This window comes from Callospermophilus lateralis, chromosome 10, assembly GCF_048772815.1.
Source record: "Callospermophilus lateralis isolate mCalLat2 chromosome 10, mCalLat2.hap1, whole genome shotgun sequence".
NCBI classification, from domain to species: domain Eukaryota; kingdom Metazoa; phylum Chordata; class Mammalia; order Rodentia; family Sciuridae; genus Callospermophilus; species Callospermophilus lateralis.
The window spans coordinates 105,934,396-105,951,879 of NC_135314.1; the positions used below are offsets into that span (position 1 = coordinate 105,934,396).

At 45.0% G+C, this 17,484-nt stretch overlaps 1 protein-coding gene across 2 annotated transcripts in view; it reads left to right on the forward strand.

Moving 5' to 3' along the window:
• Nucleotides 1-17,484, forward strand: part of Med12l (mediator complex subunit 12L) — a 269,754-nt gene that overhangs the window by 234,158 nt on the left and 18,112 nt on the right. For both annotated transcript variants that reach the window (XM_076867434.2, XM_076867435.2), the window contains 7 exons: nt 814-903; nt 1,825-1,934; nt 2,137-2,272; nt 3,099-3,260; nt 5,000-5,362; nt 7,500-7,656; nt 10,695-10,906. In XM_076867434.2, the coding sequence (XP_076723549.2) occupies nt 814-903; nt 1,825-1,934; nt 2,137-2,272; nt 3,099-3,260; nt 5,000-5,362; nt 7,500-7,656; nt 10,695-10,906 (1,230 nt within the window). The remainder of the gene's footprint in view (nt 1-813; nt 904-1,824; nt 1,935-2,136; nt 2,273-3,098; nt 3,261-4,999; nt 5,363-7,499; nt 7,657-10,694; nt 10,907-17,484) is intronic.

Genomic DNA, 17,484 nt, shown 5'->3' on the forward strand with positions numbered 1-17,484 from the left:
TCTGTCCTTACCACCCCTGCCCTGCCTCGCCCTGCCTCAGGCCACTTGATATACTTGTTTTGATTCATGCTGCTGCTATACTGTGAGCCCTGTGAGAACCTGTGTCCCTAAGCCCTGCACCCAGCATTCAGCCTGAGGGGCCTGAGCCTCCTAGAGAAGTTTGGGAAACACTCTGCCCATGGCATGTGCTGGCGGGACATCTGCTGGGAGGGTACTTCCACTTGAGGCTCTCTGCGGCCGTGCTGGGTTTGTTAGCTAGTCGGCCTGTCGTCTGGACCTGGGTGTGGTCACTGTGGCCTGCCTTTCCTCAGTGGACTTTCCTGCCCTCAGCACTGGCCTGAGTCAGCGAGGAAATGAAGAAGCAGCTCACTTTCTAAATTGAAATGCTGCTCAGCTGATTGATGTCCACAGTTTTCAGAATAGTCTGTTGTTTAACAAGGAATTAGTGTCCCTGAAGATAGCAAGCCTCCTTTTCAATAAAATCAACATAATACATTTGTTAGGGTTAATAAATGTGTTAAGCTTGAACTTGATGGCCTTCTGATGCCTTTTCCAAGACCTAGAGGTAGTACATGCAACTAGATAAGATTTACTTCCCCACCTTGAAAGGCAAATAAACAAAGCAATGACCAGGTTTCTGTGTGCACCGAGGAAAAGGGGCAGAGCTGAAATGTTATGCAACGTTCCTTGTTAAAGCGGAAGTTGTTTTTGGCTGTCTGGGAAAGGCTTAGTTTTACTTTAAATATGAAAAAGATTCAGTTTTAACAGAGATAAAGTTTTTGTTTTTCCTTTTTTTTCTTTTTTGGGTCTTAGATTTTAAGTAACTGGAAGGAAGAAAGGTACCAGGATGACATCAAGGCTCGGCAGATGATGCACGAAGCTCTGCAGCTGCGCCTGAACTTGGTAAGGGGTGTTTCTAGTGTGCCCTCTTTATGGACGTTTGTGACCATGGCTCCAGTGCTCACCTGTGTCCACGAGCAGAGCCTAAATATAATCAAGACCTCAGGACTTCCCCATCTCTCTAGCCTTCTCTTCTCCTGGCTCTCCTTCCTGTCTGGGTTGAGTTCCAGACAGCAGAAGGTATTTTAAGAATGATTCATCCTCTCTGTCCCCACCCCATCCAGCCCACCTCCCTTCTGCTTCAGCTTGTACTGTGATTGGTTCTCAGAGGACTCAATTTTGAAATGAGCACTAGCTCTTGTGACACTTCTTTAAACACCTTAAAGTCCTTCAACTCAGCATCGTGGGAGACCTCCTGTTAGATTTGTTAAGAAGACCTGCCTCACAGGGTGCTGTATGGAAACGTGGGCTTCCTCCCACACAGTGCATTCTTTTGCATGTCTCTTTTCCCTGGAGAGTGGCTTGCCTGATGTTTGGGTGGTTGTTTTTAACTTAATCCTCACACACAGGACCTGGCAGGTCTTGGGCCAAGCTCCTGTTCATCATTACATCTGTGTAGTGGGCATTTCCAAGCAGTCCTGGTCTCAGGTTCAGATTAAGTAGGAACAGAATAGCATCAAGATGCCAATAATTGGATTAGAGAGTTTTGATTATATTTAGGTTTAATTCAACTACAATTGCATCATAAAATTGAATATCATGAAAGACTAGGAAGAAAACTAACTGTATAGGTACCACACTTAAATACTACCCTTTTCATTTTTCAATGACCAAACTGTGTGAAGAACCCAGTAGTAGTGATAGTCACAAAGCTAGTGAGAAAGAAGTTAGAGCAATCTATCCTCCATAAAGTAGAGCATCTCCCCTTCTGGCCACATGAAGTGAGGGCTAGTGGTCTTCTCTCATGCTGTGTTTGCATGCCAGGTGGGAGGGATGTTTGACACAGTGCAGAGGAGTACCCAGTGGACCGCAGAATGGGCCCTCCTGCTGCTGCAGATCATCACCTCAGGAACCGTGGACATGCACACCAACAAGTACGTTTTGCACCCTTAACATGTGTTCTGTTGCATGCATGCCTGGCATTTGGATAGTCTGGCCTTGTAGACTGACAAATGCTGCTACATCTTATTGATTCAGATGTCATTAAAAATTGTGCCATCAGTAGAAGTGCCCAGTTAATTAAGTATATTTTAGTTGTGCTTTATGATGAAAACAGTTGTTCTCCTTCCCCTTTAGTGAATTATTCACAACAGTCCTTGACATGCTGGGTGTTTTGATCAATGGGACATTAGCCTCTGACCTATCAAGTGCATCCCCAGGAGGCTCAGAAGAGAACAAACGTGCATATATGAATTTAGTAAAGAAGTTAAAAGTAAGTTTGTGATTGGCTTATGTTATAAATTGTTTATTATCTGGTGCATTTTATTTTATTTTTACTACTGGTTAATTTAAATATTTATTGCATTCAAATTAATTTAATGTATTTGCTGTTTATTTCACTTCAGCTCACCAATACCCCAAACTTTACAAGCATCCAAAAGACTGTTTTTAAATTAAATATTAAAACACGTGTAATTTTTTAAGAGACATTAAACATACATTATGAAATACATAACCAAAATGCCAACATTGAACCTAGGATAAATCCAAGCTCAGACTTGTGCATGTAATTCAAAAATAAGCATCTGTGTTGATATTTGTAAATGCACTCACTTGACTAACCACTGACACATTTGAAGCAAAATGTAAATAAATAGCACAACAAGGAAAGTATATCCGCTGATCTTAAAATAGCCAATAAATAAATAAGTGGTGGTTACCTTGTGGTCTGTCCCTGGACCCCAAGTGCTCGGCGCCAGCTCCTGTCCTCTGGTTGCAGATGGCACCCTGAATTTTGTCACTTCAGCACTGTGATGTTTGTTGTGTAACAACAACTGCATATGTGTAGGCTATTTTCTACTTAAATAGAAGAAATGAAACAGGCCAGCCTGACTTGATCCTGTTCCCCAGACCACGTTCAGGGTTCAAGAACACGCTGACTTCAAAAAGGGAAATGCTCCAGGGGGAGCTTCCTCCTCATCAACTTTTGCCTCCACGGTCGTTTCTGAGTTTCTGGCCCACTTCCCTTTCTTACTTTATTTTTCCTTTCTTTCTTTCTTCCTTCCTTCCTTCCTTCCTTTCTTTCTTTTTCCTTTCAGAAAGAGCTGGGAGACAAGCGGTCAGAGAGCATTGACAAAGTTCGGCAGTTGCTACCTCTGCCGAAGCAGACGTGTGACATCATCACCTGTGAGCCCATGGGCTCCTTGATCGACACCAAGGGGAACAAAATCGCTGGATTCGACTCAATAGATAAAAAACAGGCAAGAGTAAATGTTTTTCCTGTGCACAGTGCAGCTTTTCACAGAAGCCAGATATGTCGTCTTATCTTTCTAGAGGGTGTACACACACCTCAGTTTTGCAGTTTCTTGTTTTTTTGAGGCACACTCTTGTCATCTCAGTGCAGTGGTCATTGGCATCATAATGCAAACAGATCTTTGAAGACCTTAATTTATAAGGTTTACCTGGATTTAAGGAACTTTCTGAAATCTACCAAGTGAAAACTAAATAAAAGCTTAGTGTCAAAAACCAGCAAAGTTTTTATCTTACTGCAAGAAGAGTGGGTTTAGGAAAGACGATATTTATTGATAAACATCTCCATGCACTAAGTAAGCTCTTTTGAGCAGAATTATTTCAATATATATTTCATATTCTTACGAAACAATATTAACTAAGCACTTGCTTTCTATAAGAGATTAAGCAAGTTTGCTGCGTGTAAGAAGAGTGGTCACTCAGTGAACACTGAGCAACCACAGATGTTCCACAGTCACAGAGATAAAAGCAGAGCTGTGCCCTCAAGGGGAAGTAGGTAGACAATTAACAGTGAGATTGTGGGTCGTGGTGCTGAGAGTGTATTAGGTGGTCTGGGGAAGGGCCTGCAGACGCAGATCTGGGCGGTGGTCAGAGCAGGCTCCCTGGTGTATTTGACACGTGGGTCGTTTTGAAGGAGGGAGGGAAGAAAGTGGGGCTGGCAGACAAAAAGATCTTGAGGAGATGTGGAGAGTGTCTTCTTGGGACAGAGTGTGCTGCTGTCACGCAGACTCACCTGAGCACCCAGCACCAAGTGTGGCCATGGAAAGAGAGAAGGCTGGGCTGTGATCCTGTTGAACTTGGGCTCCCTGGTGGAGGGACAGCTGGAGCCCCCTTGGGCGTGTGCTGTTTATGCCCAGTGGTCTTAATCAAGACAGATAGTAGGAAACAGGTGGTTATTCTACAGGTGGTGATTGAGCCCTGTCACCCACGTAAGAGCAAGTGTACCTAAGCGTACATCCTATGGAATGACCCGATAGTTACTGGGGCGGCTGTTTTGAAAGAAAATGTGTTCAAGTTGGTATATGAGAGAAAGTAGTAAGAAACATCAGCAGTTCACGTCAGAAGAAAGAACGTTTTATTTTCAGAATAGCAGTCCTCTTCTAGAGCATCAGAGACTCGATGGGACTGGAAGGCTGGGGGGCATGCTCCCATGTCCCGCTCTATCACAGGACCGCTTTATCAGGCCTGGTTTGTTAAGTGCGTGGAGGGGCCGCATATTGAGTTAAGTGCTCTGTGGTTTGCATTGAAGTTAATCTGAACTCAGTTAGAAGTGATTGTATCTTGACCCTTAAATTTTGTGTTATTTTAAAAATAATAAATAGATGTTGGAGATTTAGAACTGGCTATAATTTAGCGAGAAAGATTACTTTTCAATATATTTTAGAACTTTATCTACTTGTTTTGCTAAAGCAAACTAAATGAAAAAATGCTGTTTTATAGTAAAACACACTAGATGATGTAGTTTTGCCTGAACAAAGTGTCATGTGGTATAAGGAACTGTGGACCCATGTGATTCCTGAGCTCTGGCCACTGCCCTTCGATGACCTGGCCGAGCTACCCTGTCTGCTGTGACCTGGGCTTCTCCAAAGCCCACGGCCAGCCTGGTGCTCTCTGGGCCACCATGCTAGCAAGCCTGGCTTATGGATCGGGGGATCTGAGGGCCGTTTCACAGAGCATTGTTTTACCCTAGGGCCTCCAGGTCTCTGCCAAGCAGAAGGTGTCCCCGTGGGACTTATTTGAGGGCCAGAAGAACCCCGCTCCTCTGTCCTGGGCCTGGTTTGGGACCGTCCGTGTGGACCGGAAAGTGATCAAGTACGAGGAACAGCACCATTTGCTGCTGTACCACACACACCCCACACCCAAGCCCCGGAGCTACTACCTCGAACCGCTGCCCCTGCCTCCTGAGGAGGAGGAGGAGGAGCCCGCCTCACCCGTCTCTCAGGAGCCAGAAAGGAAGTCAGCCGAGCTGTCAGATCAGGGGAAAACTGCAACAGAGGAAGAGAAGAAGAGCAGGGGCAGGAAGCGCAAGACGAAATCCAGCTCCAGGGTGGATGTGAGTGGGAAGGGAGGGCTGGATCCTTAGTCTGCAGGTTGGGCGGATAAAGGACGGTGGATGAGTGGATGCAGGTCAGGGCAGGTGGATGGAGGGCAGACGGATGGATGCAGGGCAGTGGATGCTGGCCAGGCCGCACCCCAGAGACATCAGTGTCAGCTGACAGGACCTCATCCTCCAGGCCTGCATGCTAACTGAAGGGCGGGGATGATGGCCATGGACCGCAGAGTTGAAACTTTGTGATTTTCCCCTCCTCCACTTTTAACAACCTTGTTGTATTTTAGGCTTCTGTCTTGAATGCTATTGGGCTACTATTTCAGTGCCTCCTTAGGTTTGAAATTTTAATATTTTGACATTATAAAATACCACCCTCAAATATTTTTATTACGAGATATGTTTAAAGTATTTATTGTATTTTGGGTGGTTGATATTGTCAGCATGTTAACCAAAAGCTCCGTGATTTCCCCTAGATACAGTCGCCCCCAGCATGGCCATTAAGCTATTCCTTGGGTATCGCCTTTATTGCAGGACTGGGCCCTCCTGCCTACTCCACTTCTTCACCATCTTTCATATTTCATAAAAGATGAAGCTATACTAATTTAAAATAGTTTATCCTCTCCCTTCCCTGTTGGTGTTCCTTACCAACAGCAATATTTTCTTTCAAACATCAGAGATGTATCAGACAATAGTTTGGAAACGATTCTATAGAATGGGAGATGTAACCTTTAAAATATCTTCCACTCAAATCACTTGGAAAATAGTTGAGAGAATTTGAATATTTTTCTCTAAAATTCAAGGATGTTCTTGCTGCATGACGTGGAGAACTTTCATGGAGAATCACTGTAGCTCACCTATGTCAAAACCAGGCTGGCCGAGCGCTCGGTGGTCATCACTGTTCTACAAATGGCAGCCCTCTTCTGGGGCTGCTCGAATGCCAGTGCCCCTCCCAGATGCTCTTTCTGTCAATAGTGCTTAGTCTGAGTGTTTGTGTAATGTGCTGCGGGGCCCTCCCAGCCTGCACATGCACAGGGGTGGACTTCTGCCCTTTTCCGCCTCTTGTTCCCCAAGGGACTCTGGTCAGGTCTTCTCCTGCTGACCTCCCGGAGCCACCTGCTCCCTAGGAGACATGTACTTTTGATACTGAGATTTCTACTGTCCCTCACCCCTTAGGGCTAGATTAGGGAAGAGTGGGGAGTGGAGACGCTCTGGTGCGAGCCTGTGCACCACTGTGAGGGACCACAGGGGATGAGGTGAGAGGGTAAGAGACTGTCCAGCAGGAGCTGTTCTGAATCCTGGGCCTCTCTGCCCTGAACCCAGGAATCCAGAAGGCTTCAGGAGATGTAGCCTCGAGGACGCCTTGTCAGTTGTGGGCCTCATTCAGTGTGGGAGATGGGGTGCGCTTTCAGCATTTTGCTTTTTGGTTTGTTTTGTTCTTGGGGTGCTTGGGATCGAAACAAGGCCTTGCACGTGCTAGGCAAGCACTCCACCATGGGGCTGCACCCCCAGCCCCACTTTCAGTATTTGAAAAAGTAGTTCAAAAGAGATCATTTCTGCGTCTGCCCACTGCAAGGCAAGTACTTTTTATTTGACTTTATTTCATGTTGTTGGTGCTTGGGATCGAAACAAGGCCTTGCACGTGCTAGGCAAGCACTCCACCATGGGGCTGCACCCCCAGCCCCACTTTCAGTATTTGAAAAAGTAGTTCAAAAGAGATCATTTCTGCGTCTGCCCACTGCAAGGCAAGTACTTTTTATTTGACTTTATTTCATGTTGTTGGTGCTTGGGGTCAAACCCAGGCCTGGTGCGTGCTAGCAGGTAGTCTCCTACAAAGCTGCATCGCCAGCCAGCTATGCAGAGGAGTGTTTTGAGAACAGCCTTCTTGCTTTTCATCTGCCCTTTTATTAAAATAGCTTTGTACACTGGGGCAGGAGACATCTCAAATACCAAATAGGGGCTGGGGCTGGGGCTCAGTGGCAGATCGCCAGCCTAGGATGTGTGAGGCACTGGGTTTGATTTTCAGCACCACATAAAAATAAATAAATAAGTAAATAAATAAAAATGCCTAACAGGAAGAATTTGCATTAATTTGCTATGTGTTGTACAGAGGTGAACTTTCTGCTTTGTCTTTCTATTGAAGGAATATCCACAGAGCAGCGTGTACCGAGTGCCTCCCAACTACTCACCCATTTCCTCCCAAATGATGCACCATCCGCAGTCCACCTTGTGGGGTTACAACCTCATGGGCCAGACCCAGCAGCCCGGCTTCTTCCTTCAGAACCAGGCTCTCACTCCAGGTATGTGGGAGGAGGGCACAGTTGGATCTGTCCAAGATGAGAAATAGTCTGGGGTCCTTGCTGCTTTTAACATGAAACCGCCACAAAACTCATGAATTGCAAGAAGTGAGTGATTAATTGACATTCCCTCCACTCAAAATGTGGTGTTCTTCTAAATGAAGGTTCCAGCTCAGTGTGCTGGCTCACAGCAGTGGCCCCCGCTACTCAGGAGGCTGAGGTTTGGGGATCACTTGAGCCTCAATGTCAAGCCAGCTCGAGCAACTTAGTGAGATCCCATCTCAAAAATGAAAGAGTAGATAAACAAAATTAATGTTTCAATTATGAGTATATGTGCCGATTTTAGAATTTCTTCCAGTGTTAGGAAAATCACCATTAATTAAAGTCTAAACTATGAGATTATAATGTTGATTAAAGTTCTGTGTTGTGAAATTTACATTTAATCAGATATCATTTAGAAGACTAGACATTATCGTAGTGTCTTTTGTCTTCTAATATGAAGTTTTAAATCATATCATGAATCAACTTGGAAATTTGGTTCAGCAGGTACATTTAGATACCAACAAGGAAAACTACCATATCTATCTTGATTGTTCTGGCTTTTAGCATTGTTTCCATTTGAGCCTAATTAGGTTTTATGATCCAAGGGAAGATTTTTTTTTTTAAATGAAAACATTCTCTTAATTAGAAATGCCTATAATCTTTTACACCATTAAGTAAAGTTTGTCACGCACACAACTACATGGGTAAATTTTAGAGTCAATGTCATGTATATGTGGCCCTGTCAGGGTCCTGGCAGAGCAGGATGTGGCACCTTGGGCGCCTGTGCTGGCTCTGCCACCGTGCTCTGCGTCTGAAGTCTGTGTGGGCGAGGCTGTCAGTGCCAGCTGCCCTGTCGGAAATGCCAGCCACGCTGTCCCTGCACTGTGCGCCCCACTCCTTCCTGCTCCGCCAGAGCCTCAGCTCTGCCCATGTTTTGCTTTCTTATTCTGTTACCTTCCCGCCTTGTGAAGTCAGGGGTTCCCCCATTACAGTCATCACAGTGTTCCCAGGGAGGGAGAGCTGCCGTGGCCTCTGAAAAGCGGACTGTTGGTGGGCCCAGTGGTGTATGCCTGCAGTCACACTGCCTAGGGGATGAGGCAGGAGGGTCCCTTGAACCTAAGACTTCAAGGCCAGTCTGGGCAATGTGGTGAAACCCATCTCAAAAAATGAATAAAATAAATAAAAGGCCATTAAGTGAACGAATGTAGACTGCAAAGGTCACAGAGTAATCAAACTAGACATAGTAATAAATATGGAAACCAGGTTACAGCTTAATAATCCCAAGGTCTGTGTCATCTTTTCAGCCATTTTAAACTTGTTAGGTGTTGAAGAGAAACACCAGGCTGTCTGCACCGAAGGTCAACCTGTGTATGGCCACGCGTCCTTTCCCTGGCATATCACTAAACGGTGTGTGGGTTGAAGACCTTTAGCCATAGGCTCGTGTAAGGAAGCAGTTTTGAAGAAGAATCATTTCTGAGGATATGATGAATTTGTTTTTGTATAAGAAAAGAGCCTTGCAACTTGTAGTTGTGTACGCACAGCAGGATGCCACTCACGTGGTTTCAGGGCCAGATAGCTCTGCCCCATGTACACACTCTGCTGCCTGCCTCCCTCTGTCCATCTTGTATAGCTGTCAGCACGGGCACAGTATGCTGAAATGCCAGGGAGTAATGGACACTCAATTCTCAATTCAGAATATGTTCAGTAGGAGGTGAGGAATACTTAGGGGACTTTAGCCATATTTATAACAGTTTAGTTTGCTCAGAGGTACAAGATTATACCAGAGTTAAGAAAATTTAAAGAAAGTGGGTTAGAAGCCAGGCATGGTAACGTGTGCCTACCAGCCCCTCAGGAGGCAGAGGCCAGGGAATTCTCAGGTTAAGGCCAGCCCCAGCCCTCAGTGAGGCCCCATCTCAGAAAACAAAACAAATGAACAAAAGAAAGGAAGGATACGTGTCACTGTCTCCTTTTAACCAGTTTCCCACTTTCCATGAATGAGTCTCCGGTACAGTTTGCACAGATCCAGTGTCAGTGTAGGGCCAGCTGCAGCCGGGGTCGCCTGTGTCCCTCGGTTTACTTCCCTGTGCTGCAAGACTATTCTTCAGACGCCGCTGAGTGACTTCCAGTCACACTGCCAGTGGGCGCAGAGTCTTTAACATAACAGGTTTTGCATGTGAACCCTCTTGGAATATTTGTTTCCATCAAACAAATTGCTCATTAGAAATGATGTCATCTATCTTTACTCAGAACTTTCCTTTCATATACATCAAAGAATATAGACTATGTTCAGGGGAGGAAAGATTGGCATTCATTGTAAAGCCAGAAAACGTTGAAAAAAATTTTTTGATTCATTCTTGCATTTGACAGGTTATATGTGCAAATGTGCTCAGGATTCCTTTGATTTCTTAGGCAGCAGATCATTGTGCCCAATTTATTGGATTTTCAGCCTTCAGAAAAGAAATGTTTTGTCTTTATGTTCATGCTATTTAAAATGTCAGAATATTTGAAGTTTTTATTTTCATGCCTTTGTTCTACAAAACAAGCATTCTTATTTTGCCCATAGTGAAAAAGAGCTTAAGCAACATGAGCTTCAAATTTGTTTAAAATTTATAAAAGGTTTGTATGCCTAGCTCAGGGTAGTGGCCAAAATATACCCAGGATGTGTTTCATGCAGGTAATTTGTTCTGAGGGCCTCAGGTAAGTTAAACCCACACACTTCTGGAATTATGCCAGATCCTCCTTGTTTCAGGCCTTTCGATTTGTAACCAAAGCGCAGCCTCTGTTAAGGTATTGTGATTATAGCTCTGTCACTCTCCCCATCTTCTGGGAATGATGCCACTCAACAAATCTTCAACATTTGCAGCATGGAGGTCAATACCTTATTTTCCATTTTGCTCATAAACTGAGGCTGAGACGATGAAGTCTCTGCGTGTTGAAAAGATAAAGAAGAGCAGTTTCGATTGCCTACTTAGAAAGCCCTTCCTTTTGTTGCCTTGTAGGTGGCTCCAGGTTGGACCCTGCAGGCTCCTTTGTCCCAACCAACACCAAGCAAGCTTTGTCCAACATGCTGCAGCGGCGCTCAGGGGCCATGATGCAGCCCCCCTCCCTCCACGCCATCACCTCGCAGCAGCAGCTGATCCAGATGAAGCTTCTGCAGCAGCAGCAGCAGCAAAGGCTCCTTAGGCAGGCCCAGGCCCGGCCCTTCCAGCAGGTACGTCCAGGCCCACAGCGCAGTGCCCTGCGTGCTGTTCCCGCCTCTGGCCGGGGTGAGGTCGGCCTTGCGGCTCATGTTCCTCTAGTGCATGTCCCGTACACATGTGAGCATGCAGGTCTCTCTCTTTTATAGAGCATATGAGTCATTTTCCTCCTCTAAATTTTATTATCATTGATCAAAGAAGGTTGATTAACAGCATGTCTCAAAATAAAAAGAAGCACAGTGACATTCTAGTTAATTAAAGGAAGGCGCCTTTTGCCCTAGGGGGTCCCTGCTCAGCATTCCTGCCCTGCTACAGTTCCTGTCAGCTCCTCTGTCCCATGTCAGTGTTAGATCGGTTACTTCCAGATTGTCTTTCTGAAGCTGGGGGTTGCTTAGGCTTCTCTGACAGCACCTGGCCTTGACTTTTTGTTTTTGTTAATCCTTAATAAGGTCCATAGCAGAATAGCAGACTGTGAATAAGTGACAAATGGCACTCAGTGTGTGGGGACATTTAATTCTCGATTCATATATCTATTCTTATGCCCTTTTAATAAACAGTGTTTGATCAGTGAAAGTTGCACAATACTTAGAGTAGATTCAGGAAATCTATGAATCCATACAAGTGTATTTAAGTAAAAACAGTGAGATGAGATAGCGACTCTTTTCTAGTGTCCACATACTTGTTTATTTCCTGGAGTTTCTGACCTGGGTGTGCACAGTTTGGATAAGAACTCATCCTGATGGAGCACGTGCTGTCTGCCCAAACATAGCCAAGCACGGTGTTAGCTGTCCTGGTTCCACGGCACCCCGTGACCATTTAGGTAGCTTTGCAATCCTCAGATGAACTCACCATCTAAAGACGTGCCATGCATCAAGAAAAAATCATAGAATTTTTGAAACAGCAAGAAATTTGAATGCTTTATTTAGAATTTATCTTTTGAGTAATTTCTTAAACGTATCTCCATTGCGTAACTCAGGGCACTTCTACGTTTGGGCCTCTTAGTGATTTGGGGGATGGAGGTGGCAAGATTAGTTATTCATTCTAAAAAATGATCCATTGTTACCTGAGTTACAAGAGGGACCAGGGAGAGGAGGCCAGTTCACGTGGGAGGATGTGGGCAGGCATCGTTGCTTGTGGTCTCTCTCTGATCTCCAGTGACTGGCATAACCCCTGGATGTCAGGCAAGGTGGGCCTGAGCTGCTTCTTACATAAATCCTGATTCTTGATTAAAATGTCTCAAAAACCATTGTTTTGCTGAAATAAGCAACCTGTTTGGAGCTATTTAAAACATCATTGGGTCTTTAGCTCTTCTTGGGGATGTGCAAAAGTAGTTATGAAATTGCTTCAAATCTTTATTTAGATGGATAAAAAAATTGCTAGAAGTTGATAAACCATTGCAGTATAGAGGGTTTAGCTCCCTTTTAGAGCAGTCAAGCCTAAGCAAATCTGCCCTGTTTATTTCTCCGTGTCACCTTGTTATCACAAGCTATTCTCTTTATTTATAGCCCACTTTCCAGCTATTCCTGCTGAATTCAGCTTTGAATCACCAAAAAGGGCTCTGGGCAATGGGTTAGAGTCACTAAGCTGTTCACTGGTGGACATGCCTGTTCTCAGAAGCTCCTATAGCTTCCTATAGCGGTGACAAACGATTCCACATTAAGCCAACATTTTCAAAGAGGTTTAATAGAATAAATTCTATGTGGTTAAAAGACATCCATGCACATGTGGAGAACGCAGGCTTGTAACCAGTGTCTTGGCTGCTGCCCTTCCTCCCTCAGCTTCCTCAGGGACACAGGCCTCCTTCACTCTCCACATGTGCCATCCAGGGCTCGGCTGAGCATGCAAAAATAGGGGAGTCTACAGCTGTCCATGCAGTTCTTACTGATGTGTGTGTGTGTGTGTGCGCGTGCTGCCATAATGTTAGGGTTTTTTTTTCTTTTCATCTTTAAAAATTTTTTTTTAAATTTACCTTTTAAGGTCATTTTTTTTTCAAGTGGTAAATGCTTGCCTTTGTGATAGTGGCTGTACAATAGTCATCTTCTCTTCTCCCTTTAAATTCTTTTTCTTTTAGTTTTGTTTTTTGTAGTCATCATTTCCCCTCACTCTCTTCTTTCATGATTGAAACTCACCTTGAAGTCTCTGAGCTTCCACCAGCTGCCACGCCTGGTTTTTCTCTCCCGTCTTCAAGTGCTGGGTAACTGAGGAACATGACATCCTCAGGAAGAGAGCCACACACACCGTGGGAAACAGTGAATCCTGCAAGAGGGACGGAGATTTGAACGTGGTGTTTCCCCAGGGCTGTACGCAGGAGGCTCTGCAGAGATTTCAGCAGTAGATGACACACGGCGGTTTACATGCCTGGAAGCTGGCTAAATACAGTTTTGCAGAAGGAAAACCTTGTCCTGGTAGTAATCCTCTTAAATGAGGCATAAAGCGGAATTACACAAGTTGTTAGAGTATGTGGTGCTGGGCATAGTTTTCTTATTCCAGAGGTCCTTTTCCCTAATTGTAGCAAACACGTTGAGATGTTTGTTCATCTTACTCTTCACAGCTGATCTTGGCATTTCTACAGGTGTTTTCCCAGCCTGAGTGTTCCCCAGGCCCTGGTGGGGGCTGCTTTCTCAGTTTTTTAGTGACCCCACTGGTCACCTCCTTTTCTTACAAGGTCGAGCCTTGGGCCTGTTTGTAGTGTGTCATTCCTTCATCCACTGAGCACAGGGGAGAAAGGTCTGAGACGCTCATCAAATGCAAGCATGCAGGATTTGAGCAGCTGTTTTCAGAAGCCCAGAGCTGCTGGGTAACTTGAGTCCCTAGCAGTATGACTGTTATCTACAATGCTCACTCCTCTCAGCTGGCCCTCTGAGTGCTTCCAGAAGAGCTGACCCCTGCAGGGACCTCTGCTCCTATTGTTTCAAAATCAGATGCAGCAGAGGAGACTTAAACTTCTGAATTCTGGACATGTCTCAGTCCTTAAAGTACCCCTTAGCCTCTTCCCACCCCACAGAGAGGTTGCAGAACACAGCCCCCTTGGGCTGGTCCATGATGAAGCTAGAATACCGTCATAAACTAACCCTCTAGTTCCTTCTGCTACACAGACTAGGTGTGCGGGTCAGGCAGTCCTGTAATTTTCTGGTATGGACCATCTTCTATTTCCTCAGGAATGCCTGGATGTGTTGTTTTAGGGTCTAGTCAAATTATTTGAGCTAATAATCATTATTACAATTGAGTGTGTCTTCTTACAGCTGTGTGGTCTGAGCACAGCACAAAGATGTTTTGACAAGGAAACCTGTTTTCCTTCTTCCTGGTTACAGTCTTCGTCCAGGAAGTGAGTGGCCTCCCTTCCTTTTCATTGTCCCTTACCTAGAAGGAATGTCCTGGTGACCACACTGTGCCCCAGCCTTGTCTATAAACTAGAGCGCATTAATGCTTCTTTATAGGGCGGCTGTGAAACTAGTGAAGGGTGCAGGTAGCAGCTCTTACAACAGTGGCCAGTCACACAGTTGTCACAAGTCTCAGAGAGTGTTAGCTGCTGGACATGCTGTTTTGATCGTGGTTTATGATTTATTATGGTTTATTATGATTATAGTTTTCTTATTTGAAATTCTTATCCCATAAAAGTAATCTTTTTTCCTTAAATGTGTTACGCATGAAAAAGGCACGTAAGATCCTTTTCTTGCATAGTTACATTAATTGTCTCCAACGAGACTGACTTGGCAATCCTTTGCTCAGTGACTTAGTAGAACAGACTGCTAGATAAAAGCGGTGTTGTCTGCTTTTCCTGGTAATCATGTCAGCTTACTGGGGTCTGTGTTTTTACTTTCACTGTTTAATTCTGTGTTCTAAGCCTAGATGGGGACATTCCCATTTCAGAGTTAGAGCAGTGTCTGTGGAGCCCTCACAGAGTGTGGCACACTGCCCCAGGTGCTTTCCCATCACCCAGTCGCATACCAGGTGCTTTCCTTCTGACTGCACGGACTTCCTCCCCTCCCCGAGGAAAGGGACTCTATTGTAGAGCCGTGAGTTGTGCTATTGCTTTATCCCAACTTCTCTTTCAGTGCTTAAAGACATTTTGCCATTGTTTGTAGTAATCAACGCCAGTTTGTTTCATTTTAAGAATCCAGAGGATGGTAGGCAAAACATATGTCTATCTTTTAAATGGAGAGGAATTTGGAAGAAAGCAGTGGATTTAGGTCTAAGGTAGTGAATCCTGAGGAATTGATGACCAAGACCCAGGTGCAGCTCGTGGTAACTGGTAAGCAGATCAGGTGGTCAGCCACCGGCAGATCTCAGCTTCTTTGTGCCCACATTAGGGAGGGGCTAGGTAATTTACAGAGGGCAGGCTGGCTAGCTCAGCTTCCCACAGCCCGCAGCCCCTGGGCTAGAGTGAATCTGGGACTTTCCCATGACCCAGGCCCCAGGGACTTGAGCAGCCCCTGCTGGCTCCGTGAGGGATCTCACCCCTCAGGGTCACATCACTGTGGGAATGCTGGCTTCCTTTCTTCTCTCCCTCCCACTTGCTCTTTAGCAGTGCAGTTCAAGAATTACATCTTACATGCCCCGTCTAGCTTCATTGAATAATGCTGTTCTGCTGTATTTGCTGTAGATCTTTTTGTAAAAAAAAGGATCAGTACAGATATGAAAGAGGATCTTGTGTTTCCTCTCCAGAGAGAGGTGTTAGTGTGTTTTTCTTTCTTAAAAATGTTTTTACCCCTTTACTGTACACTTTTACATCCATTGTCGTGAACATTGTACAGTGTTGCTTTACACATTGGAAACTCTCTGTAACCGTATGGTTGGATTGTTCTGAAACTGCGTGTGGCTAAATCCTTAATTATACCCACTTTGTTACACCTAGTTTTATTCACTCTTTTGTCCTGTTGGATGCCATTCTGTCATGTGTATTAGCATATTATTTGCTCATTCTCCTGCTGATGATTATTTAAATTACTACATCTTTTTTTCTTATTGCTAACAATGCTGCAGCAAGCATTCTCCCACATTTCTTCTGCACATGTGGAGAATTTAAAGCTACATGCCTGAAGGCGCAAGTGCTGATTGGCTTGCAAAGTGGAGGTGATCCCTTGGTGGCCAGCACCTTCCTGTGTGCACACATTCACCTGTCTTCAACATTGTTAGACTGTACTTTTCCCAAGCAGAATGGGCAAAACAGTACTGTGCTATTTTAGTTTGCGCTTTCCTGATCACTATGAGTTTAAGTATTACTTTGCTTATTATTCAGGTTTTCTCTTATGTTGATTTCCAGTTCATGTAAATTGAGCGTGTTTCAAATTATATTTTTATTTGCTGAAGATGTGCAAAAGAGTCTTGTTGAAACAAATCCTGAGCTTTGGTGATGATCTTTAATGCGCTTACTCAGAGGGGATAATTTACTTACATCTCAGTGATTAAAACAAACTCAGCTGTAATCCCAGAGTCTTGGGGGGCTGAGGCCAGAGGATTACAAGTTTTAGGTCAACCTCAGTAATTTAGTGACACCCTGTCTCAAAAATGAAAAGCAGCTGGGGATGGAGCTCAATGGCAAAGCACCTGGGTTCAGTTCCTGCTCATGGTGGAAAGCCTTTGAGCTGGTAGCTGTGCCTTGATCCCTCTCACCGAGTTCCTTGGGTGGAAGTGTATGCAGAGACGTGGTGGTTTAGATTATTTACTTCATATCTGCTGTTTCTCTGTTGTTTGAACAACAGTGCAGAAGCTGCTGATTTCATTTGCTGAAATTGCAATTAGGCAAATGTAATGAGCCCGAGGATGGTGTACATAGCTTGATTTTTATGAGGGAGGCAAAAGATTAGGGTGGAAGGGCAAGGAAATGAACCATTAATACTGGAGTAGCTGTTAATTAAGCCTGAAGACCAGCATACATGATGCGGTGAATTATGCACCTTGTCCTAAAGTGGGATGATACTTGCTTGGGAAGCTCCTCCCGGGCTTTGTAATCCTTAGAAAAAGCAGTGAAACACTTTTGCTGAGAATCCTTTGCTTCATGTCTGTCCCTAGAACTCAGCTCAGGAAAATTTTAACACCCAGTCACTGCATCCTTCGGATCCAGTGATAAAAATGATCAGACAGGGAACCATTTACCTGAGAAGTGGCAGTTCTGCCCAGGCAGCCAGTTGCCTTTTTATAAATCAGATTCCCTGAACTGGTGTGAGCGAGGAGGTTCGGCGAATGTGTGCTCGTGACCTGTTGAGGTTAGTGGGGTGTGAGGCGCCCTTGCTCTGTTTCCAACTACACTCGTTGGGCACCGTCCAGCCTACTGCCTCACTCACGTCCTGTTCTGTCTGTTGTGCAGCCCCCCGGTCTTGAGCCGTCCATGGATGGCTCTGGGCTGGTGAGGAGCCTGCCCTGTCACTCACCTGGTTTCACCTTCCCTCCCGTGCAGAAATCTCTGATCTCTCCCTACTTCTTTTATATCACCACTTAACTTCTGGATCATGCTGTTCTCCTCTGTGACTGTTTCCGTGTTCTTTATCAGCATCCCTGGGCCCGAGACCCGACTCCCTGAAGCACTATTGTAAAATGAAGTATTTCCCGTGTATGTGGGCTCCCACGTCGCTGGGCTCGAAGTCTCATCTGT